Source organism: Grammomys surdaster, unplaced genomic scaffold (genome assembly GCF_004785775.1).
Source record: "Grammomys surdaster isolate TR1022 unplaced genomic scaffold, NIH_TR_1.0 125878, whole genome shotgun sequence".
In the NCBI taxonomy this organism is placed as follows: Eukaryota; Metazoa; Chordata; class Mammalia; order Rodentia; family Muridae; genus Grammomys; species Grammomys surdaster.
The window spans coordinates 893,958-921,817 of NW_021620703.1; the positions used below are offsets into that span (position 1 = coordinate 893,958).

Here is a 27,860-nt window from a genome sequence, read left to right on the forward strand (position 1 = left end):
GGTGCCATGTCAGAGGAATATGAGGGAGTGGGTGAATACACTCTCTCCTGGCCTACGGTGGACTGCAATTATCTCTTCCAATCTTTGTGACACATTAACTGGGAGCAAGTGATTCTGGGGTCTCTCTATCCTCCATGTTTCTCTTTAGTGTGTCTGTTCTTGGTTTGTTTTATTACTCATAAGAGAAAAAGAGGCAGAGAATAGTATGTTGAGTGTAGCAAACGAGAAACAGAAGGTGAGGAAGGGATCAGTAAAAAGCCAACCTAAGCACGCGTCTTCTGAGTCAAAGATCCTAACAGATTGGCTGAAGAGAAATGTCTATTATCACGGAAAGAATGTGAAGCAGACTTTAGAAAGATGATGTTTAAACCAATGATGTTTAGAGCTCAGTAGTGAACTACAGACAGGGTTGAGAGCATCATGGCTTTGGTGAGGAAGGAGTTCAAGGGCTCAGGCAATGTGACATGGGGTGGGCAGAGTCCTTTCTAGTGACTGTCATTATATACTGTCTCATTCACTGTCCTCTTTGTCATTTGCCCTAACTCTATTTCCAGTTTTGGAAAACATCTCTGAGCTGGCTCTACATAAAATGTGTGCTGTTCTGTAGTACTCTCTGGTACTTTATTGATTGATATGTCTTTACAATTTCCATGGTATATAAATGTTCTTAGATTTAATTTTGTTTAATCATCTTTTTCTTGTAAAGAAAAACAATATCCCTTTTATCCTTACATAGATGTTATTTTACAAATGTCACATAAACAGGAAGGTCTGTACAGGGAAGGCTATATAACAGTGAAATGAAAGACAATAGCAGGGCTGTTTTGTCGGTGCTAGCTAGCATACATACTAATTCTCCCAGTGTATGCTTCCCACTGTCAGAAAACAGTAAAGCTCTGTATTTTAAAAGTTTATGAACATCTGGAGAAGCAAAGGCTCCCATGTGCGAGGTCAAGACCACCTTCATTTCCTCATTGGATTTGTTTAGTAACTTATTTTTCTAGAGCTCGTTAAAACTTTCCACAGTTAAGTCATTGATTTTTTTCTATCATCTGTACCTGAAATTCATTCTATAATTCTATACAAGTATTCCGTAAAAAGAAGTATATGTCTATTCTAGAGTTAATCTTTATCAGCGTAGACTGAGTTCTCTTGAAATAGGAAGCTTCAGAAGACACGAAGAAGCTTAGCGGGTCTCCATTTTATCGCTTGCAAACTGTATACTTCTTCAAATGCCCCGCTTTTAATAGACACCTCTGTTTGCCTCATTTGTAAGCATCTTTAACATGAATACCTATAAAACATAAATCCATTTTTCTCTTCCTTCCTCCTGGAAACTTGACTCTGAGACTAATTTCATATTAATAAATGCCTAGGCCACAAGTTTTGGCCTAGCTCGTAACTTATTTAACCCATTCAAACTATTCTATGTCATCCGCATGGTTAGTTACCTCTCCTCAGCTTCATGTGTCCAAGTCTTGGATGAATCTCCTCTTTATTTTCTCCTGAGTTCAGCCACCTGCTGGTTTACATCCCTCTCCTCATCGATCTGAGGCAAATCGCCCATGCTTCTTACTGTTTCCCACAATCCTCTCTCTTCCTGCCAGTGTCCCGCCTCTTATTTCTTCCTCGGCTCATTGGCCGTAGGCTTTTTTAATTGACAGGAGTTGCTTATGAGAAATATATTCTACAAATACCTGAATGCTTATTCACTATTGATGCTTAGTGTCCTTGTGGCTATGAACCGTCTGTGGCCATTAGATAAGAGGAAGGGAATTGAGATGGGCAAGAGGGTGACTGGAGAGGAGGGTGATAGCTGTAACCCAAGTATGCTGTAGACACGGACGAGAAGTCACCGGAAGTCATTGTCCTGCAAAGTAAGATGCAAGCTTTGAAACAATTTAAGACTATCAGTTTTGAAGATCAAGATGACTTTTAAGAAAAAGTACCAGTGACAAGAATTCAAGAAAGAGTTGTGTGTTGTTAATAAAATTCCAAGGGAATAAAATGTCGATGCTTAAAAATATGAGAGGAATGTATTCCCCCTGAACACCCACACTCCAATGTCATCCCCTTCTCCACATCCTGCCTTTCTGTGTTTATAACCCCTGTGTGAATGAATTACAATTTGAGAAAAAAATAAATAAATTATTTTAAAAAATAAAAAAAAATGAAAGGAAAAAAAAGCAGATATTTCTGTAGCACCAGGGGAAGCAATCTCAGTTTGGGGGTTTCCTATGAAACGGACTACTTTGTGCAGTCTTCACAGCTCAGGATATAGAATGTTTTGGGAGAAGGAGGTGAGTAATATTTCACTATTGTTTACTGTGATGCTGCCTCTTTCCAATGAAAACATAATTCTGGGCATAGCATGTTCTCTTTTACTTCAGAGAAATTCCCACATGGCATTCATCAGCTGTGATAAAATACACAGTTACTCTTCCTTAGAACTCGGGGGAAACCAATCTGTACTTGTTCAGAGCTCAAGAGAAAGAGTTTTATTTTAAGTCTGTCCAAAGCATAAATTACTTTGTAAATCTTTGGTTTTGTAGTTTTTCTAGTTGGAAGGTGTGTGTGTGTGTGTGTGTGTGTGTAGACAAATTAAAGGCCTTAGGTTAGCCTAAGAAATAAACTAATGAGCATTGTTTAACATTAAAATGGGGGAGGGTATTATTGTGTCCCAATGGTTACAATAACAAGGTTGGAGAGATGGCTCAGTAGTTAGGTGCACTGGCTATTCCTGTATTTCCCATGGCAGTTCACAACCATCTATAACTCTAGTCTCGGGGCATCCAGTGTCCACTTCTGGTGTCTGCAGGCACCGCACACATGTGGTGAACAGACGTATATGGAGACAAAACACCCTTAACATAAAATGAAATGAAAAAAAATATGATGACAAGTTGTATAATACCAGGTTTGAAAAGAATCATGATTAGAACTGGGTGTATCATCATAAAGCAAAGGGAGAACGAGCCAAAGGCGAAAGAGTGGTGTTGTCATTCCTTGAGCAGATAAGAAATACACTTGAAATTATGTTTACTGATTTTAATTTTGTAGAATAAAATCTCTTCTTATGAAATATGTTTATAATATTGGTTTTCACTTTCAGTATGTTTAAAACATACTTTGGATTAAGCTAACCAGGTCAAGATAACTCTAGTTAATGAAAATAAGGTGGAAGAGGAAGAGTTGAAGAGTAATAGGAAACTGTTCTGCTTTCTGAAGGCTGACTTTTGGTTCACCACATTTTTACATTCCATGCAGATACCACTGAATTCTTAACTAAAATCTCAATTTCAGTCTCTTTCCCCGTTGCCATTGTTTTGTAGATGAATTGGTCGTTCTTGAAAATACCTGTAAGTTTGCTTTTCATTTCTTGAGGTCTTGGCACTGTTAGAAGAACTGTAGGACATTCCAAGAATAGCTATATGTATGGATATGCATGGTCAAAGCAGCAAACAAGCATATGTTGTCTGTGAACAAACATGTTTCTCTTACGACTCCGTCACATGACTTTAATTTTTGTGTATGTACATGAGTCTATATAAGAAGAGTATGTGCACTTGAGTACACACATACACAAAAACATGCATACACAGACACACACAGACACACACACACATACCCATGCATGCACACATGGGTGTGAACACATGAGCAGAGGTTAGAGAGAATGCTGGATTCTGGAAGCAAGAGTCACAGGCCTTTATGACACACACAGCTTGTTATGTGAATGCTAGGGTTCAAGTTCTTGACCTCATGATCAAACAGGAAGCACTCTTAATTGCTGAGTTGTTCCTCTAGCCTCTATAATTTATGTTTGTGTGTATATGTATGTATAATAAGGTATATATGTGTGTACATGTGTGTATATACATGTATATGAGTATAATACAAATATATACCATATACTATCTAGTATTCTCACAATATATTACATGTTTCTAAGTGAATCAAATGTCCACTCATTTTTTTAAAAGACTTTTTACTGTATAAGTTCGAGGGCTGATGAAAGGCTGGTGATAGAAAGAGACTCACCTTCCCCATTGGTGTAAATTAGAGTTGACTGGGAGCCAGGTCTTCCTTGCTTGACTTTCCCATGGTCTACCTATCATGCTGAAGTTATCAGTGTCTTCCCTGTGATCCCATGAAGAAAAACGATAGAAGAAGAATCTAATAGTTTGTAAGAACTCATGTGGGTACATCCACATAAGACTATATCGAATATTTCATACTCTTTCTCTTAGATTGATCTTTATGACGAGTTTGTAGAACTGGTATTTTACCCTCTCTTTCTCAGTGGGAGACATTTATACAAAAGTAGTATTCCATGCTAAAGCCAACCTGTCTGCTACATGACACTGGTTTTGCACATGGAATTATATCTTCAAGCAATTTGATGTCTATATTGGAAGGCTCCACAGAGATATGCCTGACACAGTGGTACAAAGTACAGATACAAAACGATTTAAAATAAAAAACCACTTAATTAGCTTACTATACTGAGTGACCATGAGAATGTTTTGTTTTGTTTTTACTGAGAAATATATATTTCGCCATAAAACCATGATAATGCAAATATACAAGATGGTGACTCTATATACAAACTTAATTTCAGGTTTAGACATTGCATACAATTAGTTGAAGGCAGTCTTTAACCTTAGAAAATTTAAGTCTTTGTATATCAGAGTCTCTGCCTAGTACATCTTAGCCAAAGAAGGAATAGCAATTTTATACTGTTAGGACCAATTAAAAGTTCAGAGCAAATTGACAAATTCCAAATACTCATGAACTGCACACACCAGACCATGTGTAACAGGAATGTCGAAGCAATGTTGTTTTGGTTACTTCATTTTATCTTTCTTAAAGATACGTTAATAAAAATACATTAAGCATACCTCTATGTTTTCTGTAGTGCTCAGCTTCTTGTGGTAAAGGTATAAAGTACCGGGATGTTATTTGCGTTGATCAATTCCAAAGGAAATTAGAAGAAAAATATTGCAGTCATTTGCATAAACCTCGAATTCACAAAGCTTGCAGAGCGGGACGATGCCCTTCATGGAAAGCCAATAAATGGAGAGAGGTATGTGGTGTTTTACAACCATCACCTGCCATCTCTACCGTCTGTCTGTCTATCTATCCATCCATCCATCCATCCATCCATCTATCTATCTATCTATCTATCTATCTATCTATCTATCTATCATGTCTAGATATCTATATTTACATTTTAACAACCCAAGTGCAATAGTTGTTTGTAACAACTTTGAAAGTTTTATTCCTTCAAGCTATCTTTTATTGTAGCATTTTCTGTACTACACTCAACACTGTACAGTGTTGTCGCCTTTACTTAATTCTATTGGTAAAATAATTCAGTGACTTCATTGTTTTGAGGTTACAAATTCAGAGACTAGACTAATGATGAGAGGCTCAAGGCATCTAACATTATCTATTTTGCCAAGCAACAAACTGTATCCACAGTGATGCATATAGTAACGGCTTTGTTTGCATCTCAGAATCTGGGGTTTAAGTTAAGACTGCATCCTGGAGACACAGCTAGTAAATTGCATGCAGAATTGCAACTGGAGACAGAACAAATGTGGTGAGAGGTCTAGGTAGGTTTGGATGGGATAAGAAGACTCAGTATGAAAGAAACAGGCGCACAAATAAGGTCCAGGCTGACATCTCAATTTTGAAAGAAAGGTGTTTATATGTATGCTTCAGCCTAATCAAGGAAAAGAACCCCGAACCTACATAGTTTTTAATAGCAGTTGGCTTTTGAGTGGCACCTTTGATAGTGAGTGGAAAAACTTCTGGTGTCACCATAGGAAAGGCAGCCTCTGCAGAGGATTGGTGTATTAGGAACTTGGCAGCGTTTGACTGGTCCCTAGGATGGAAAGAGTAGAGTGGGATTCTTCTGTTTAAATTGTACTCTTTGTAAATTGTCCATTAGGTTGGCCCTGATCAAGGGAGATAAGAACCCAAGAAGTTGCCCCTCTAGGCCCAGGATCCATGCAGATGGCACTCAATGTCATAGTTGACACACTAATGTATCTGTTCAATGTGGAGTTAACAAGCAAAGCTGGGATTCTAAAACACAAATCCAAAAGGGTCCCCTTGTTTCTAGTGGTGTGTGTGAAGGGGTGGTGAGTGTATTTGCTCTTTTTCACGATTCAAGTATTTAATTTTCCCCTAAAGCCACACATCTGGAAAGAAGGCACAAATGGTCTTATAAATCGATGTTTATCATTGTTTAGCAGCACTCATTAACACGCATCACTAAATACTTACATTGGAAACATTGTCATATACCAGATGAAATGCAGGCCTTTGAAAGAAAAAAGTCATTTGAACAATCTGGCCAGTCATTTTTCAAAACAGTCTTTGTCATGGAGGCAATCACGCAAGATGGCACTAGAAACGAACTCATTTTATGGTAATTGCATTAAAGCAGTGCTACAGTGTATACAATTGGCACAAAGAGGCAAACCACGATTATCTTGTGAGTCCCTCTGAAATCACACATGTGTAGAACACATTACCAGATGTAGCGCAGGGACAGCCTGCAATTGCTGGCTTCGTGTCAGTGCTTTTTATAGAATAAATCAAACAGCAGGAGCCACACAAGTGGCTATTTGTTTCTGTCACAGACCTGGGGACTGTGTGGGTGAATGGAGCTGACTTCTATGACAAGAAAAGAAAAAAAAAATTTTAAACGAAGGCAGAGACTTTGTTGTGAGCATCCATGTCTTTCTTGGTCTTAGTCTTCACCTCTGCCTCCAAAGCCCTTGAAGCTCATTCATTCCTTTAGCAGAGCTTGCATCATTTCTTCTTTGGTAGTAACCCAAGCCAGCTTGCTAGAACCGATGATGGGTTTACTATTGGGAAGCAGATGGTCAAAGGCCAGAAAAGCTCCCCCATGATACAGTGATGGACAGATGTAACACAGCAGAGGAGGATGTTCACCCACAGGAATGTCAGCGACCAAGAAGAGCAGATCTCTCTCTTACTTCCCAGCCATACCCCTTGGCTCACCCTGAGCTCAACTTGAGAGTTGTCCTCTAAGTATTGGAAATATCTGTGGATCTTGTGGCCCAGTGACTTTTCAGTATTTCCAGTATTTCACTGTCTTTGGGAGAGCTATCCTGCTGATGTTCTGAACATCTTGGACCAGAGGTGTACAACAGTCCCCTGTGCTTAATAAACCCAAAACGTGACAACATTGAGGAGTCCATTGATAAAGAGATGGCCAGTCCTTTTTTTTTTTTTTTTTTTTTTTTGGTTTTTCGAGACAGGGTTTCTCTTGTAGCCCGGGCTGTGTCCTGGAACTCACTCTGTAGACGAGGCTGTCCTCGACCTCAGAAATCCACCTGCCTCTGCCTCCCAAGTGCTGGGATTAAAGGCGTGCACCACCACTGCCCGGCTGGCCAGTCCTTTTGTAACTAATTCACTGTGTTCAAAATAAAACAAATGTGGCCATGTGTCAAGGAAAGTACTTGGTAAACACGATAACCATTGTCTTTGAGACAGCACAAGATAGTATCCTGAAGTAGTGGTATAAAAGCAAACATGGGGTATGTTTCAGACATACCCGTTAAAGACAAGGGTAAGCCACACAAGATACTGACACTATCATATTTTAGTTCACACTGTATGAATGTAGGTAATGGCTATTGCATACTCAGGGAAGCCATTGTAGGTCTGGGAAAGGATGCTGGTGAAACCCTGAACTTACTCATTTCCCCTTGATCAAGGACAACATGCTGGGAAATTTAGAAAGGTGTTAAAAGAACATTCTCCTCTATTCGACTGCCTTAACAAGGTGGCTATGATAGAGATTCCATAGCTACTTGATAGATAGAAGAACTAAGAGACCCCGCTGTATGACAGACACTGTGGGAAGGAAGTAAAGGGAAAGATGGGTTCAGTATTGTTGTTTTGAGCAACTTTGTAAAGAACAATGATCTCTATCAAATATATAAGCCAGAATCTGTTAAGAGTATAATTTATTTACTTAGATTTGATGTAGGAAACGATATTGAGGAGTACATCCTTTTCATGGTGTCTCTGTACATCTTCATTTTATGGAAGAGATCTACGTTAAGAATTTAGAATTCTATAATCTAATACTTCTATCCAAGGCCTCCATGATTTTTTTTCTAAATGTGTGTTATGATCAAAAGACAAAAACCAAACAAGCCCTGTGTTTTTGTGGGTTTTTTTTTTTTGTGAACTAATTTTTTTCCCTAAGACTCCATCTTCAAGGCTACAGTGAGAGTCTTGTCCAAATGCAGTTTATTTTCTCATGCTGTCTGGAATGTTTTCAGGACTATAAAACAGGACTATTTTATAGGCTAATTATTTTTGTGAGAGGTTCAGAAGAGCGGAACTGCATGCCTGTCTGCATATCGGTCTGCCTAATATGCTCCATGCAAACCATACATTTTTCTCTCTATAGAGATAAGGGCTAGATGAGGATGACTTTTCATGAGCTGGCAGAGCCCAGAAGCTTAAGCATAGCATGCAGGTCAATGCCAGCTGTAGAGGTGTGCACAGTATTCAGATGTGAAGAGACAGAAAGTCTTCTTTGAAGTCTGTGGCTTCTAGTTATATATGCAAGCCAGAAGGATCAGACTTGGCAGCCACTTAAGCGAAGGCTGCCACGGTCTGTAAGAGGGATCTAAGACACTGGGTAAATTCAGATCTTAGCTTTTGTGAGATTTAAATACTTTTTCTTATAATAAAACATATTTTGCAGTGGATAAGAGGAGATTTGATCCTTGAGGATGCTGTAAAAACAGACGGTTTGAGAAACAACCAGAAATTTTTCTTATACTACCTCTACTGAGAAGACCAGTGAGTCTTCAAGTGTAATTGCCCTATTTGATCCCCAATCCTTTCTGGAGTAACAGGAGACACAAACAACCAAATTCACAACTGATAAATATTTTCCAACCTTCTATGTACTGTCAATGTTGGCTTCCCAGCTCTCAGTCAGTATCTGCTATATGGATACTACTGGGTTTGGGACTCCATCCCAGAGCTGAAAACTTGCTGCGTCTCCATTCCCAGGAGACAACTCAGTGCGGTGAGTCTCAACAGAGAGAGCAAAGCTTCAACTCTCCTCCATCATGCTAAGAGTTTGTGTTTCCCTCAAGTGGATATGTTAAAATCCTGCCCTCCAAATAATCTTATTGAAGATAGGGACTTTGGGGGATGGAACCCTTGTAATTGATAGTATTATCCATGTGGAAGGGGCTCTTAGAGATCTCGTATTCTGTTTTATGTGTGAAGATGCAAAGACGACCATCTGTGAGGCAGGAAGCATCCCCTAACCAGACATAAAATACTCTGATGCTTTCATTTTGAACTTCCCACCTGAGAGATGTCTGTGTCTGTTATTTATGAGACGCCTGGTTTAAGGTGTTAATGCGTAGCAGTTCAGTCAGGTGAAGAAGGAAGGCTTCAAACCACAGTGATGCTGCCGTAACAAGTATCAAAGTATTGGTGTGGTTCTGGAACTGGGTTGAGCGTGGGATAAAGGCAATCCTGGTGAGTCCTGGGGAGGAAGAGCCCAGACCTGAAGTCAGAGTTCTGGTCTTGGAGAATTTACAGTTTACAAAAGCATTTCCAGAATCCCACCCAGGGAAAGAGAATCATGAGTCAACAGCTTAGCAAATAGTTAGACTCTGATAGAGTCAAATTATAGTAGTTGTTGCACATAACAAAGTGAGTCTATCAAAAGTCTTAGAGGTTCTCGTTTGGTGGTAAATAGTGGGTATAATGTTAGAACTTACGTGTCATCTAAAACAATGTAGCAGCCCCATGTGGTGATTTTTATAGATGTGAAGTATATTTAATTCAGGAAAGGGTTACCACACTGGGATACCATCTAGTATAGCCTGATTCAGTTGACAAGTTCTGGAAAACTTGAAGAATTTTGTGAGAAACAGTGTTTCAAAAAATCCATATCTCTCTCTATCTATCTATCTATCTATCTATCTATCTATCTATCTATCTATCTGTCTGTCTAAAATCTCTAGATAATACAGTAGTAAACACATTCATTTGATAGATTTTCCTATCTAATGTATGATATAACGACGTCAGGCCATGTCTACAACAAATAAGAAAACGTGCAATGCTCTGTTTTGCTCTTAGCATGTAATTTGGTATTTGCTAGCTGTCTTGTTTAAACCCTCTGAGTTTCTTCGCAGTGCTCTGTGACCTGTGGGTCAGGGGTGCAGCAAAGGGAGGTGTACTGCAGACTGAGAGGCACTGGTCGAGTGTCTGAAGACATGTGTGATCCGTCCACCCGGCCTCAGGGACAGCGGCAGTGCTGGCATCAGGACTGCGTGAGGTACCAGTGGACAACGGGAGACTGGCTAGACGTGAGTAGTACCACGGCCCTGGCCTTTTCCTATGCTTTGTCATTTTTAAAAACCTTATTAACATCACCTCATGAATGCGTACATGTACGAATGTGTACATGTGACATGATTGTGTGAAAGCTGCCATGTGTTGTGGCGTGTGTTGCGTGGGGGTCAGAGGTTTGCAGTTCCATGATTTATCTGCTGAACTCACCTTTCCCTACTCCCCTCTCCTCCTCTCTCCTCCCCTCTCCTCTCCATCTCCCCACCCCCCACCTTGCCTCCTCTCTTTCTAACACTGTCCTGTCTTCCCCGCCGCCTTATTTTGATACAGAGGCTCCTGTATCCCTGGCTGCCCTCGAACTCCTCATCCTCCTGCCTCCCCGCTGGAGTTCCTACTTTGCAGTTACATACCACTCCACTCACCCACGGCTTGAGGAGCAAACTTGCAAGGACCGTGCACATAGGAAAGCATTATTGGTTTTCCAATTGCATTTCCAGTGTTCAACGTCGTGTAAGAAAAAAGAGACGTATCGGCTTGTGAAATGCGCGAATGAGCAAAACATACAAGTGAATGAAAGTCTCTGTGACCCCTTAACGAAGCCTGTTTCAGTCAAAAAGTGCAGGAATCCTCACTGCAAGTACCTGGTGGTTACAGGAGACTCGTCGCAGGTAAGGTGGTCTTGATTTCTTTTCCTGTTGTCGTAAAACACGCTGGGAAAAAAAAAAAGCATCTTTGTTGCCGGGTTAAGGCTACACTTGTCTGTGGGTGTAAAATCAGGATTTAGACTAGAGTTGGGAATTAAACTGGATCAGGAATTCGAGTTACCGTCTAGGGTAGCAGGTCTCAACCTGTGGGGTGTGACCACATTCCAGTAGAAAAGATCCTTTCACAGGGATCACTTAAGACCCATCTTGCATGTTAGATATTTACATTAGGATTCATAAAAGTAGAAGAATTACAGGAATGAAGCAGCAGTGAGGATAATTTTGTGATTGGGGTCACCACAACATGGGGAACTGTATTAAGGGGTTGCAGCATTAGGAAGGTTGAGAACCGCTGCTGTAGAGTCCATGACGTCATCAGCTGTAGGTAGCTGACTAGTTTATCGAATCAGGGTATAGATTTGTTTTCTTTTTAAGTGGGTCTTAAGTCTAAATAAGATTCCAAGATACATGTCACCATCTCACCCTTGAATCTCTCTTGCCATGCTGGATATTGTTACAGTCCATAGGCTTTCCTACAGGATACGTCTTTATTGTTTCTCTGCTTAGCAGTTTGCACAGCACCTATGAGATCTTGTCCCCAGGGAGGAAGCTTCCAGTCAGTTCTAGCTTAGTTCCTCCAAGTCATGTGGTATCTTCAGCAATAAGGTCTTACTTTCAAGTTCTGGAGGCTATGACAGGGGCCTATATAGTCTAGGGAAAGGTCTCTCGGGCTCTGACAATTAGAAGGTAGGTTTCCCATGCCCGATATTTTCTTGAGAGACATTTTTAATTTCGATATCAAGTTCATTATTCCCTTTACAATTGCAGTTCTCTGGGCTTTAGGCTTCGTATCTATAAAATTACTGCTACTAGGATGCAGACCTGTATCTCCCTCTGAGTCTCACAACCTTACTTCATCTACTTAGGTCTGACGCATTTTGATTATTTCCATTTCTGATCCGAAGTCATCACCCACATCTACAATTCCACACGGCTTCTCTCAGAACCCGACACAACTTGCAGAGGAGGCTATCTTTCCCCGATTGGATTCACTTGGCATCTCTGCTGAGACTCAGTTAACCACGGTGTTTTGACAGACTTTAAAAAAAAAAAAAAACCTTTCCAACTGGCTTTCACAAATTTATCAATCTGGTCTTAAGTTCATATCAAAATTTAAGGGACACAGAGTAGGCAAACAATCCTGTAAAAGGAAGAACACATTGATCTGTGAGTCCTTTCTATTCTCAGATTCTAGTGTGTAAGTAACCAAGTCTGTCGGGATAACGAGAACGGGAAAGAGGGTCGAGAGTTCAGAATAGAGTTCAGAAGGGAGAAAGAGAAACCTCATGGACTCCTCCGACAAACATCCAGGCTGGATCTCAGTGTTCTGTATTTTCTGGTTTGACTCTGTGTGAGCTGCTGAAACCTCTACGCCCCTTTGTCTCCCAGCCTGTGAATGGAGCTGGTTAATCGAGTTGCAGTGGTTGATTGGCATGTTACATAGGAAGCCCCTGAGAGATATTAGGGCTCAAGGCGAGTTTCAGGATTCCTCGTCTCCTTACCTGGTGTGCGTTTTTCAGTGCGCAGGTAACTGTGGGTTCACTTCCCCACAGAAGATTACATACTGCACCAGGATCAAGTCCTCTAAGAAGCGTGCATTCCATCGGCTTCGGCCTGTAGGCTATGGGGAATGTCCCGTGACGCCTTCTCCTCAGGTGTACAAATGCGACTTTAGAAGCTGTCTGCGTGTAGCCACTTGGAGAGTGGGGAAGTGGAGCAAGGTCAGTCCAGAATCCTGAATCTAGGGCCCTTAGCATAAGGCTTTTCACAGGCGAAATGCCTGGTAACCTGCATTTTCAAGTAGACCTTCCAAGTTATCTTCTACGCCGCTGTCTTAAGATCCATTCCATTAGTTACTTGTGTGCATATTCTTATTCTTTCTGTGTTTACTCTAACTTGTAAGAAGATAGCAATAATCCTCACAGTCCTCAAAGACCATGTAGAATGGCTTGTATTTTATGTAGGTACTTCAGAAAAATTCGCCAGCGAAGGGATGAAAAATAGTAGCGTTCTCTAATCTATCCATAATAAGTATTGCTTACACTACATTTTATCATCTTCATTAATGGAAATACGATGACATTACTTTGTAATTTCATCAGAAGAGAAAAACCTCCAAGTAGCTATAATAACAGTAATAGGTGAGATTAATATTTACTATGACAGTGTGTTATGTATATAAGGAGTTTTAATAAGCCCCATCAATTCATGTTTACCAGATGATTGTAGTGTGCAGCTGATTCAGTGGTATAAAATAAATAAGAACCCAGTCACTGAGAAACAATAGCTGCGGGCTCATCCTGAAGAATATTTTCACTTCAGTGACTACGCAGCTCTGGAGTATTTCTGCATCTTCTGTAGTTCTAACCATGAGTGACCCTTACTTTGTTCTGAAAGAGCCTAGTCTTGGAGAAGGCAGTGTGGATTTCCTGGCCTCATTATTTGTTATCTATTTTACCTCAAACTTTACTGTGTTGACAGTGCTCAGTAACTTGTGGAAATGGGATAATGGAGAGAACCGTAGCGTGCAGGACTGAGAACGGTTGGCCCAGTGACTTATGTTTAAAGCGTTTAAAGCCAGATGCCCAAAAGAAATGTTATGCCAATGACTGTAAGTAATAGACTCCAAACTCTTCCCAGCACCAAGTGTTCCTAAGTTCCAGTTAAAATGTCAGCATAGATCTATGCAGCTGTCACGCCCTGCAACACAAAGTGTCAGACCTTCAGAGTACAGCGATGGTTCTGATGGTCGGGAGTCCACGCTGCGTGGAGTTTGTTCGGTCCTGACTGGTTGCATTAATGTATCTTTGAAGGTAAATTACTTACCACCTGCAAAGAAATCCAAGTTATGAACAACGTTACCAAGGATGGTGACTATGACCTGAACGTCAGGGGAAGAATATTGAAGGTACTATGGTGACCATTTCTAATTGATTTTCACATGGATCTTGTCATGGAAAAAATGATTTCTAGATATTCATGCATTCCCCTCAGATCCATTGCTCGGACATGCAGCTGGAGAACCCTAGAGAATATTTACCACTGGTCAGAAGTGAAGACAACTTTTCAGAAATATATGGCCTTAGGTATGAGACACTTTATACTTTCGGCACACTTTTAGGGCTCATAGATAATGACACAGAATTGGAATCACTTACGTATTGGGCAGGAAACTGAGGAGGTGCACACATGAGTACCTTAGTCATGTGTTAGCATAGAATCACAAAGAGGGCGAGTGTGGGATGGTACAGAAGGGATAAGTTGAAGACTTTGTCTATTTCCATAGAAACACAATTCATTCTAGTAACAAAAGCAGGGAAGATTACATCTCATTTTTTTTTTTTTTGTACGACTAGTCCTTGAATTTCCCAGTGAGAATTCCATGTGCTTACCCAAAGAGAATTCTGCTTTCTTTCCCTGTTAATGTGTTGTGCTATGGTGTGAAAGGACAGAAGCGGGCCTTTAGTTTTACCTCTTCTATGCTGACCATTTGCCACACAGGATCTCACAAATGCACCAAGTACTAAAATATCCAATGTTTTTACAGACTTCAAAATCCCTATGAATGCCCCTTCAACGGAAGCAGGAGGCCAGACTGTGCGTGTGAAAACGACTACCTACCTGCCGGATACACTGTATTTAGCAAAGTGAGAGTAGATCTCGCTTCCATGCAAATCAAAAGTAAGTGCTGGGACTCTTTGGAAAACACAAAGACTCCATTTGCTAAGACAAAATACAGCAATGTGCTGGTATACATGGGATATACATTCTGTATATACAGAATGGTTTTATTTACAGTTATTAGATACATGCTTTCTCTGAACTGACAAGAAGTATGGGGACCTTTGATACAAATATTATATAGTGACAGTAATAAGATAGTTCTCTTTCAAATCAAGCTTTAAAAAAATCCCTAACTATATTAAATTCAAAGAGATTAATATTCTTAGCATAAGTGTAAGGCTATTTTGAGTAAGATTTTAAGTAATAACATTAGTTCCAGATTATAATCTATTGATTATTATATTTTCCCATATGTCATAGCATTTTATCTTTTAAACAATCCCATATCAGATAAGACAGATATATCATCAAAATGTCACAGATGATGAAATTAAGTTTCTCTTATGAGAGTGACTTGTCCCAGTTTGCAGTTAAATTAAGGACCACTGAGGAGGGATGAAGACCTGGTCAGAGAACTGAGGTTGAGGAACATGCCATCTTTCTAGAAATTAACTGATAATTTACTCAAGTCACGGGTACATAGGGATCCAGCAATATGCTGGCTGTGTAGTAAATTCACTTCCGTTTGGGCATGTGAAGTTAGACATACCTACCCAGAATCCAAGGAATGATGCCTGGCGATCGTCTGGCTGATGTGCTGGACCTCATCAAAGGCAAGCAGACTATGCCCACACCAGCAGTGATCACTACGAAACGGGTGTTACTGACTGCTCATGCTTTAGGGGGAGATGGTAAAATACTCTGAAACTTGTGCCTGTGTTCTGCTCTAATCTACGGTGCCACAAAGAAGCAGCGGAATAGAGGATACGTGTTTAACAGCTTCCAATCTTGGAATAGGTCTGATTTGTTCTGTTTGTCAATGCCATGGTGGATAGGCTCCACCCACTCTGCATGCAAGCTCACCATGACCCCACTGACTGAGGCTTAGGAGGTGCACACAAATCCTCTGGTGGATTATGAAAGGCCTGACAGTTTGTATAGCTGTCGTTAGAGAGATATTTGCAGCAATGCTTTTTGGGGGGACTGCCTCCAAAGGACCCTGTGCCATCACAGGGTGTGCAGTGAGACCTGCCAATGTCTTGAATCAACTCAGTGACGCTGACAGCCATTGTTGGGACCTTGTTTCAGTGACTAATCATTCAAGCATGAGTGGCTGCAATGACTGAGGTTTGAGGATTCTGCACAACCTGTCCTTGATCCAGTGAATCTGGCTGTGGTATTTTGTATGAAATCTCCAGTGACAATGACAATCAGCAAGTGTTGCTAATGTCAGCAAATGAAGGAGGGAAAGAATTGTACCAGTGAATTGGTATAAATTGAGCACACGTGGGCTCACACTGCCTTAGCATGAAGGGTCTACCTTCCAAGAGAATTTTTGTTCTTCTGTGATTTTCTTCTTGAGCCCACTCCATCTATGTCAGAAATTTGCCGTGGAGTAATATGAGTAAATAAATTTGAAAAACCATTCATTTACTTTTTTCATATTTTTCTTTAATATCGGATGTAGCTGTGATTTTTAAGGGAGTATTTAGGCGTACTTAGTGTATATTTTTTTGTGTTAAATAAAATGTATCCATTTTGAGGTAGTGCTATCTTACATGCTATAGTGGTAACATTTTGTGAAATTTTTAACTAATCATATAAATATATTTAAGATACTATGAAAACTGCATATTTGAAAATAAAGAGGACATTGCTGTTTCCATGGTAATGAGTTGCCTTATTTATTATTATTATTATTTATTATTATTATTATTATTTTTACAGCTATGGATCTTCTTTTTTCCAAGACACTATTTGGAAAGGCAGTTCCATTTGCCACAGCTGGAGACTGCTACAGTGCTGCCAGATGCCCACAGGTACCTCATACATATTTCATTACTTATTTTCTTCATGATGAAAAATTCAGTATTTCTCCTCACCAATTTTCTTGAGCAGAACATTGCAAGAAACATAAAAACTAGTTATCCAAAGCTTTCGGTATGCACTTATTTTAAGAATTATAAACCAACTGAAGGAAAACCACGTTAGCCAATATTAAGTTCATTTCAAAGATTCAAGAGCAAGACCTAGGACTTGTTCAGATCCTCTTTCTATGACATGTCATCATTTTAATCTTCCCACCTGGCCCTTGGGAATGAACAGGTGCACACAGAAAGGTAAACAAATGGACTATGAACATGTATTGTTTATTTGCTGATGGTAACTCCAGTTCTTTGGGTGTTTGTTTCTCAAAGGACCATGTGTAGAGGATAGACTCTTGGGGAGGTGCCACTGGAAGGTGTTGTAAATCCTTAAAAGATGAGGGGTGTCCTAAAAGGCACTGTGGAATCCTACTGGCCCATTCTCTATGGGATGCCTAGGTTGTGATGTGAGGTTTGCTCGACACACATGTCTGTGGCCATCTGACACCCTTGCCAGAAGTCCAAACAAACAGGACTACCCAGTCTTCTACTTGAACCTGTATCTGTATGTGTTTATCAATAGCCCCTTGAGATTGGGTAACCTATCTGGGGACTGGTCCCTGGATTGGGGCAGTCATTAGTAGTTTGTAGCTCTTCATTTAGGTAGAGGCCTTATGAGGTTTACCCCTTCCACGATGGTGTTGTCACTGTACAGGTTTGATTTAGGAGTCTTCATGGTTGTGTATATAAAAGACACTATCTCACAGAAGACATCCTGGACCTCTGGCTTTTACAATCTGCTCCCTCTTTCGAGATGCTCTCTGAATTTGTAGGCGGTTGTGTTGTAGATGTATTAACTGATGGTGGACAGTTAGCTATTGTCTACCAATTTTGACCACATTCTGACCAATTGTGGATTCCCATAATGTCTTTTGTCTGCTGTAAAAATGCTTCTTTGATGATGGGGAGAGCTACATTTATCTGTGAATATTATATTGCTTTCTCCAGCATCTTAAGGTGGAAAATTATCGATTTGAAATTTTCTTTTATTTAATGCTTTTATAGCTATAAATTCTGAGTGTTTCTCTTGCTGTATCTAAGGATTTTTGCATTGTATATTTATTTTATTCATACTAAAATATTTTCTATTATCATTGGATCATTAACTGTTCCTACCTAGATGGAATAGATTTTTCTAAATAAAAAAATTTCTGTTAGCTGTGTAACTTTAGAATGATTTTCAGAGTCATACATTTAAATGATGTCCATGGCTCATAATTTTCAGCAGTTATTGCTAGAGCGAGCGTCCATAGGTTCATTAACCTGCAATTCTCTAAGAACTTTTTCTTTTGATTTTATACACACACACACACACACACACACACACACACACACACATTTGAATGAAGTGTACTTGTTTGTGGTATATTCACACATGTAAGTTCACATGTATAGGCTAGGGAAGAATGTCAGATGTCCTTCATCACTCTCTGCCTTAATCTATTGAGACAAAGGTCTCTTACTAAGCCTGGAGCTAGGCTGGTAGCCAGCAAGCCTCAGTGTTCCTTCTGTCTCTGCCTCCCCTCGTGCTGAGGTTACAGGTGTGTTTGACCCATGCTTGGCTTTTTACATGGGTTCTGAGATCCAAAGTCAATTCCTGTTGTTGTATAGCAGACACTTGTACCCACTGAGCCATCTCTCAGCCTTCTTGTCTATAACTGTTGGAAGCAGACAACTTTGCAGAAGAATCCTGTGTTCTCAATCAGTCATTGAAGCTGTTTAGGTACCCTCAAGTCCATGTTTCCTTCTCCTCCTCCTCCTTTACCTCCCCTCCTCTGCTTCCCTCTTTTCTTCTTCCTCCTCCTATCCCTCCCTCTCCTCCTTCTCTGTTTTCTCCTCTATTCTTGTGGTGATAGATGGATGGTCACTTCCTAGAATGGACTCCTTTCAATTCTCTCCCCACAACTTCCCTTCCCTTTGGAGATCATCTTCCTGTCAAACACCTTGCCTGTCTGTTCAGACACATCCTCTGAAGTCAGCAATGTGTGACCCAAAAGGTTCTATCCTTCTAAATGACATTTGCCGTAACACACAGCCTCCTTTTATTGATGGCACTGTCCTTTTGACCTTCTCACATGGAGATTAATTCTCCAATGGTCAATCCACGTCAGGATGGGTGAACTCTCTCTAACAACCCTTTTCCTTTTAACTTTGCCGTCTGGTTGTATATTTGATGCCATGAGCTGTATGAACAGTTTGGTGATGTGAGTCCTTCCAAAGACTTCTGTCCAGAGAGATTGCCAAATTCTGGAAATCTGGTTCTCGTCCTTTCTTGTTGATTTAGGTCTCTTCAGTCACCTTTCAGCAAGATTCCCAGGAGACTGGTATTCATGGAAACCACATAATTATCCAGTAGCATCAAAATCTGTATCTCATTGGTGAACTCTCCATGTAGGAAGTAACCAGAGAGACAATTACTATAAACAAGAAATGTCTTGATGAACATGAAATGTGAATGAGAAGATTTTATGTAAGCAGACCTTCATAAGATAGTTATCTCTGTTTCCTTCTAACACCTTTCACTCACAAATATCTTAAGGAAGTTATGTAGCCTTAAAGTATGTAACCCTTTGTAGTTACATACTTTAACATACTTTAATACTTACATACTTTAGTTTACAGTAGACAGATACTCCATGTCAAAAACCTCTGTCAGAAACTTCAACTAGTCAATGCAGTAGCAGAAATAAGATGATTTTCTGCCATCGGGGTACAACGCCCCCTCATGTGGTTCTGAACATCTTTTGGAATGCAGAGCTTTGTGCCAAAATTAGATTGTGTTGGGCACAGGCAGATGCTGTTGAAAGGAACTGTGTCACCCATACTCAAGTCTGTATTTGTCTGCCTCAGGCTACAGTTACCAAAAATACAAAGTGCCCAGTATTTTTTTTTGACGACGTTCTGTCAAATGTATAAACCAGATTCTGTGTTTAGTTACATGACATTTGCATGAATACCTTCCAGATGTTCAGTATCACAGAGAGAACATCTCTCGTCGTTTGGGATTCATCAAAACCACATCCTCTGTGTTTGCATGTGACCGGGTATCCCAGGATATGCATGCTTAAAAGAGCACAGGCACATATGGTGTTCTTTAGAGAAAATAAACTTCATCGCATTGAACGTGAGACCAAGTCAGAGAGTGTTATGTGACTTGGGAATACATATGTTAAGTGGGAGGTAGATGTTCCCAAAGAGCCCTGGTATGGGCCTTGTTTCCTGTCCTTTAATTAATATTTGATTCCCAGAGAGTTGGAGAAGTAATCACATCCCAGTAACACCAGCCACACCAACCACACGTATGTGTGTGTGTGCGTGTGTGTGTGTTTAAATACATTTCCATTTCTCTAAGCTGAATCCTTAGGACCTTTGTTGCAGATTCTCTGATGCACATTGTGGAGAGGAGCTGCGCCATTTTGTTTTCCTACCAGCAAAGATGAACATCCTTGCTGCTTTGTGTCCTTGCCAGCATCTGTGTTGTCAAGTAAAGAAAAGCCACCACTAGGAGTGGTATCTACTGGTCGTGGGTTTGTTTTTTTTTTTTATATTTTTCTAGTGCTCAGTGATGCTAAGTACCTTTCCAGGCGTTATTGGTCATTTGTATATTTTGCTTAATGAGGTAAATGTCCATGTCTTTGTCCTTGTTTGGCACCAAGTGTGTTTTCCTGTTGGTGAATATCGAGAGTTTGGATACACAAAGGTCTTTCACCAGAAGTGACATTTGCCAATATTGCATTTTTCCATCAACCATCATTTCATTCATTCAAGTATCTATCAGAGTGAAAGTGTTCCGTTTATTTTAATGAAATCAGATGCCTTGTTTCTTACAGATTGTTGAGCTAAGAGATCAAATGCAAAATTACAAAGATTTTTCTCATTTTAAAAAATCCTTCTACATGCCAGCCCTCCTCTGTATCTACCCTAAGACTCATTTTGGGCTAACCTCGACTTGGAGCCCAGGGTGAGAGTGTTCCACATACAGATATTTCATTGATTTGACACTCTGTGGTGGGACAGCTGTTTTTTCTCCACCTTCCAGCACTGTGGTTCCCAACCTTCCTAATACGACAACCCTTTAATACAGTTCCTCATGCTGTGCTGATGCTACTCCATAACTGTAATTTTTGCTACTATTATGAATAGTAATATAAATATCTATGTTTTCTTATGGTCTTAGGCAACTCCTGTAAAAGGGTCATTGCACCCCAAAAGGGTGGTGACCCACAGGTTGAGAACCTATTCTAGCATCACAGTTGTGGCAGCACCCTAGAACCTGAGTGTTTCACTACATGCTGAAGTAATAGCACTCCCTAGCAGCTCAACTTTTATGGAGCTAGACATGGTCCAAAGATCTAGAAACTCTACCACCCCCACAACAGTGCATCCGAGTGCTGAATAGATGTAAGTGTGGGAGAGATGCAGTGCGTCATGTTCCAGAGAATGGGAGCTTGACTAAACTTCATCCTTCAGACCAAAAATCCTCAGTGCTCGCCCACCTGGAACTAGACTAGCCCAGGGTTCAGGCTGCTGAGAGGCACCTGCTTCTCCGTAGGCTAACATCCTCATTGCAGTGCTGGCCTCCCTCAAAGGCCATGTCACATGTATTCTGATCCAAGAATCCTTCCAGCTCTACCTACTTTTACAAAGGTTGGGATACTGCTATGTGTTGCGGGTAACGTTAAAAAAATGTGGCGCCCGACCCAGGCTTGTTCTTAAATGGCCACCATCTTCCTGACTAGAAGCAGCCCAGAGGTGAAGAGCGGCTCCGTGCTCCCACCACTGCTCGGCTCAGACCACAGCTCTGGCCAGCCAGAAGCACAGGACCTGGTACCCATGAGATGCCAGCGTGGTGGCTGGCTCTGTCAATCCACCACACTGTCCACAATGCTTGGCTGAGCCCAGACCATCCCGCCATATAGGACCATACCGCCACACGGTACCCGGTAGAAATGAGACTCTGAAGCTTAATTATTATCCAAAGGCTTTATATATTTGGAAGTGTGCAATTAACAAAATGCCCACACAATTAGCATTGTTACCCAACACCTAACCTAGATATTATAATTACCTTAGACTGCTAGAGACACACACACATCCTCAGCCATCTTCTCCTCCCTGGTTCCTCTCTTTCTTCCTCGCTTCTCCTCTTCCTCCTCCCACATTAGCTCCTCCCCAGTCACTCCACCACAAACAGTAGCAGCAGCAGGAAACCATCCTGCTACAGCTACGTCTCTAGTCTTCCTAGGGACTAGAGTCACAAGTGTGTGGTGCCCTGTTGCTCGGAGACTGAGTTCCACTTAGTGATCATAAATCATAAAGAATTCCACTTTAAAATAATGTACCTTCCTGGTCCTGAGTCTTCCTTCCCTTGGCCTAAGCTTTGGAAAATGTTTTCTTCCTCAGAACCTTGTTAGATCAGAGAGGCACAGCTATGACCCAACCCCTGCTCCTTATAGGTTTCTCAAAGAAATCAATCTCAGTTTAGGGGAGAACTACAGCCACCCACGCTCTGGTGTGACTGAGAGGGAACCTACACCTTTACCTCAGTGCACAGATGTACAACACCTCCCAGCCCAAATGTCTAGTTCTACAGCAGCAGTGAGAATCTATCCCCTGAGTCTCACTGACGTTCCAGCTGCTGCTGGGCAGAGTGAGACCCAATATTGACACAGGAATCCCCTCTTCTAGTACAAGGACAGGAAGAGGCGATTCCCCAAAACCTTTACCTGAAACACTCAGCAGCATCGAAACCGCCACAGACCCTAACTCCTGAGACCTGTAGCATTGCTGATATTCATCACAGCTGGAAAGACTTCTGGAGTCTACTCGGGCTTCTTAAGCTTCCCTCCTGCTGGCCCTTTCTCCCGTGACCCTATGGTGTATAGGAGCACAGAGTAGACATACAAACCAAGCATTTAGTGGTCATAAATTATAAAGAATGTAAACCAATGATTTGATGTGTATATAATTTCACCAGTAAAGAAGAACATAGATGTGTGTCGTGATGAGATAGACAGTGTACTTGTCTGTTTTATGTAAAGAATAAGACATGACGTCACCTTGGTCACTGAATGTGTCAATATGCATACGTTCAAAGTTTACTACTAACAAAGGTAACCTGAGCTATTTTGACACAAAAATACTTCTTGCATGACGTGAGCCTCTAGGGAACACATTACCTTAATGTGTAAGCGGTGTTCCACAACAGTCTGCACATCCTGTGGGGTCTTTAAAAGATGATCTCACAGGGGGAAAAAATCAGCAGTTTTGAGCTGTTGGTAAAGGGAGGAGGAGGGAGGAGTCGCAATGGCGGAAGATTCCAGGAAGTTCATCAAACGGATGTAGAGCCACAAAAACTATCAAAAGGTAGTCAAAATGTCAATAAAAAGAGATGGTGACGTTGGGCACATCTTAATCCCCATGAAGATTCCTCCATCAAGGACTCTCCGACTGTGACAGGCCCCTGGGCTCTAGGTGTCACAGACTCCAAGGCCTGCCAGACTTGCTTTAACATCACACGGTATTAACTCTGATTGTACTCATAACTGAGAAGACTCGTTTGTAGTCAGATATTAAAAACTCTTTAACCCAGTCATTTTCTTTAAGTCAAGGTAGATCAGCTCTCTTCGCCTGTTTTGAAAAATCACTTGAGTCGTTTGATGTTTCCAGGCAAGAATAATCTTAAATATTTTATGTATTCCTCTCTCTCTCTCTCTCTCTCCCTCTCTCTCTCTCAATGTAGGGGCAGTTCAGTATCAACTTAGCAGGAACTGGGATAAAGATCTCCAACACAGCTAAGTGGCTCGCTCAGGGGAGGTATGCCTCTGTCATCATCCACAGATCTCAAGTAAGTCCTGGAGAACTAAAGCGCCTTGGAATCGCTTCTGTGCTATGAGCTAGCACTAACGTCCCCAACCTCAGAGGCAAACACACATGAGAACAATGACTAGAAGCTTACAGTATATTAGGAATTATGCTACATATAATGGGGTATAGATGCACACAAATTCAAATATGGGCCACACGCCCACACACACACACACACACAGACACACACACACATGAGCATGAATCTCAGATTTGGACCTTATGACTGGACATGAATGTATGTTCTTAAAGATAGTAATGTAACTGTACAAGGCCCAGTAGCATAGACTTATAATGCCAGCTACTCATAGGCTGAGGCAAAAGACCTGCAAGTTCAAGGCCAGGCTCTGGAGTGAATTCAAAGTCAGCCTGGGCAGTTTAATGGGACTTTTTCTCAAATAAAAACTGCAAAGAAGGCTGAGGCTGTAGATTACTGATAGAGCATCCATCCAATTTGGACCACCTGTCCCAAGGTTCAATTCCCCAGTATGGCAGAACTCCAAACAAGCAAACAAAACTCCAGAGATTTAGGGTCTAATATTTTAAGATGATGGTTCAACGTGGGGTTTATTTATCTCCTTACTTTGGTTTAGTGAAGGGGTTATTAAACAGAATCATTTAACAAATATCCTCAAAGTGTTTTTCAGGGACATCTATGCAGCACTCGAATCTCTTTGTCTATCTTTATCTAGAAAACACTGCTATTTTGTCTATAGAAATAGCTGTATTGGGGAGAGAGAGGTGGCTCAGTCAGTAGAGTGCCTTCCACCCAAGCATGAGGTCCTGAGCCTGCATCCATGACCCTTATGCTACAGGAGAAGAGTAAAGAAAGGAGGATCTGTGGAACTCATTAGCCAGATCAATGAGCCCACTTCCGATGAGAGACCCTGTCTCAATCAATAGAATTGAGATCTACCTCTGGTCTCCACAGTACACACGCACACACACACACACACAGATACATAGCACACATGTACACAAATATGAATAATGTTATATGCTGTTTCTAAAAGGTGAAGGACAAACTTGAAGTCAATCATAATATGTTCTCATCAATCTATTAAAAAACTAAATATGCTAAATATATATTACCCAGATAGCCATTTATTTTGAAAACCTACCATTTTACCCATATTACAAAATAATGACTATTAAAATCATTTAATTGTTAGTTGAAACACAGTGCGCAGATCGTCTTTGGGAAAGTGAGCTTGGGTCGTAAGTAATCTCATTTATACTGCTCATAAATCACCTCTCCACAGCCGTCATCCTCTCCAGTGTTTTCTAACTTTTCTTTATCTTGTTAAATATGGCCTGTAGCATTCCAATTAAAACTAGGATTTGTGGACAAAATGCCAACTAATACCCTTTTGTCTACTATTTAAATCCGCGTGCTAATTGGAGGTTTTATTTTAATAAACTCACCAATACAAATAAGTATTCGGGTGAAAAATATGCGTGCTGAAATGAAGTGTGTAAATCCTACCATGGTTTATTTGACATGAACAGCAGCTGGCACTAATCGTAGGCTGTCCATTCCCTCTGGACCCACACGTGACCTTCATCGGACAGCGGCCCTTACAGGGATCCTTGGATAGGACACAAGCCACATTATTCAAAGCAGGTGCCTTTTCTGTGTTGTGCACAGTTGCCAGCTTGTATAAAAGTCTCCTGTGTTTTCTACTTCTTTTACACCTTCAGGACGGAACCAAAGTCTACGGCAGATGCGGAGGGTTCTGTGGGAAGTGTTTTCCTCACGTGGCTACCGGGCTCCCGATTCAAGTACTATGAACATTCAAGGCTTGCAAGTACCACCAAAGCGGGGTACTCTGTGAAAGCGCAGGTGTCTGGTGCTCCTTTCTCACTCCTGGCTTCCCGAGACTTCCATACTCAAACCTTTCTCTGGGTGCTCATCGGGGTTTCAGACCACTTAATATTTATAGGCTTTCGAGAGAATCTTAATAGACGTATCGCTCTAATCAGGATCATTTTAAAACATTATAATTTATTATAGGGAATACAAGCAAAATGTTTGAATGGAATAATCGAAGAAAGCATTGCTGTTCACAGCTTAGACTGAACCGTAATTACTGTTCTACTGTTGAACGCACACGTAAATAAATCTCTGGGCATCTTTCTGCAGTACAGTGAAGTGTCATTGTGATTGTCAAAATGGAACAAAGAAGAATTAGTGAATATCAAATTAATAATTACATCAAATAAGCCCGTAGACACCCTCCTTTCTACTGATATGATTTTGATTCATTGTCTTTTTTTTTTCTTTAATTTTTATCTATGGATTTTGGTGCTTTAATAAAAATGGTTCCAAAATGTAATACTTTTTTCTTAAAAAATTTGTGCTCATATTAAGTATTAAAAAGAAAACTTCGTGGCAAAACAGAGAAGATATGATATGTTGGGATTTAAGGCCTACCTCTATGTTCGTATGAGCAGTATACTGTTTTTATAATGTTTATGTACCATTATGCCTTTATAACTCATATACGTAACTACCCTTAGAAAAATCTATTTTCTTAAGGTTAAATACCTTTTTGCTAGCCAAACAGAAAGATGGAGGTTCTTAAAATTCTGATGATACTAAGTTTTGATTCTTTTTTCCTGAAAATTCTGTTTTTCTGACCCCCCCCCACTGTAAAATATTAATTAGAGATTACATGGTGGTGGTGTGGCTTCTCTAGAGCAAAGGTTCTCAACCTGTGAATCTCCACCCCTTGGGGATCTAGTGACCCTTTCACAGGAGTCACCTAAGACCATTGGAAAACACAGATATTTACATTACTATTCACAACAGTAGCAAAATTATAGTTATGGATTAGCAATGAAATAATTTTGTACTTGGAGGGTGAGTATGGCACGAGGGACTGTTTTTAAAGAGTCACAGCATTAGGAAGGTTGAGAGCCACTGTTCTAGAGGAACAGGGTAGATAATGCTATTAAGGGGGGTTATTAGATTGGTTTACATGTTATAGTCTACATATTCCAATAATAGTTGTCTTCACACCGGAGCGCTAGATGCCCTAGCTGTCTCAGTCTGGTACTGACGGCCTTGACACTTGCCAGAGCGATGGCAGAGTGGTTAGGCGGAGCCATGATGCTGGTCTTCAGTCCATGTGGGAAAGCGGAAAAGCTGATGTCAGAGGAAAACGATGACCATCTAGTCAGTGAGTGCATCTGCAAGACAGTAAGAGAAGCAGGAAAAAAAGCAAAAGTTGTCTCTTCCGAAGTCAGAGCATGTCTTCCTTTTATCAACCTAATGGGCCAGTCCCTCCCGCACAGGTGTGCCAAGATGGCCTGCTTAGTGGGCAAGTTCAGATTATACCATGCTGAAGATCAATAATACCTATCACGGAGAACCTCAGCTACTTTTTACTGGGGTGTCCTCAAACATGAATGAATTGTAAAACTTGCCACTATAGGCAGATTCTCAGGAATTAAAGGATTATTTTTCATGTGGATAATTTAATTGTGTGTTTTATGATGATAGGATTTTTAAAAAGCAAATTAACAAACATTTCTTCCATGTTGGCCTGCCCTATAAACAAAAACATGGGATTTACTAATTCATTTTGCCAATAAATATCAGTATACTAGTTTTACACTCAACGGGTTTTTCTTCCAAATATTTGCTAGAGACGTAAAAGGTACCAGAGGAAGTCGGTGCGGTGCGCATGTGGTCAAACATTTGCAGAATTCTGAAACAAAAGGGCAATTTGCAAATCTCTCAGGCATTAAAACAGAGTGTCTAATATTTCCCATTAAATGTTTCATCTGTTATTAAAGCTGTGTCATTTATAAGTACCTAAATAAAAAAATGTATTTGTGTGGCACTAGTAACCTCGTTTACATGTGTGAGGTCCGTGATTTACGAAGAGTGATACCGGAGACTCAAACTGTATGCTGTCAAAGACCAAGGAACCAGTATTCAGGGGTGGTGGCAGGTTCTACAGCTCCTGATTGGCTGCCCACGACTCAGTGTTTACAGCTCCTGGTTAGGTGCTTGAGAGGTTGGCTCAGGTTAGTGCATGGGGCTGCTTCCTGATTGGCTGCATCTCGAGAGCGATGGGTTTTCCTGGAATTGACTTGTTTTGAACTTTTCCAGCTGGGAAACAGAAATTTAGGCTGG

General features: G+C 40.7%; 1 protein-coding gene across 1 annotated transcript in view; it reads left to right on the forward strand.

The window, feature by feature from the left end:
- The window catches only part of Adamts20 (ADAM metallopeptidase with thrombospondin type 1 motif 20), a 117,146-nt gene extending 89,599 nt beyond the window's left edge, over positions 1-27,547 (forward strand). Inside the window, exons 29-39 of the mRNA XM_028752163.1 lie at positions 4,919-5,086; positions 10,221-10,394; positions 10,875-11,045; positions 12,662-12,862; positions 13,623-13,752; positions 13,955-14,049; positions 14,136-14,227; positions 14,689-14,822; positions 16,653-16,744; positions 23,592-23,696; positions 25,418-27,547. Of these exons, the coding sequence (XP_028607996.1) occupies positions 4,919-5,086; positions 10,221-10,394; positions 10,875-11,045; positions 12,662-12,862; positions 13,623-13,752; positions 13,955-14,049; positions 14,136-14,227; positions 14,689-14,822; positions 16,653-16,744; positions 23,592-23,696; positions 25,418-25,507 (1,452 nt within the window). The 3' untranslated portion in view covers positions 25,508-27,547. The remainder of the gene's footprint in view (positions 1-4,918; positions 5,087-10,220; positions 10,395-10,874; positions 11,046-12,661; positions 12,863-13,622; positions 13,753-13,954; positions 14,050-14,135; positions 14,228-14,688; positions 14,823-16,652; positions 16,745-23,591; positions 23,697-25,417) is intronic.
- Positions 27,548-27,860: the final 313 nt, after the last annotated feature.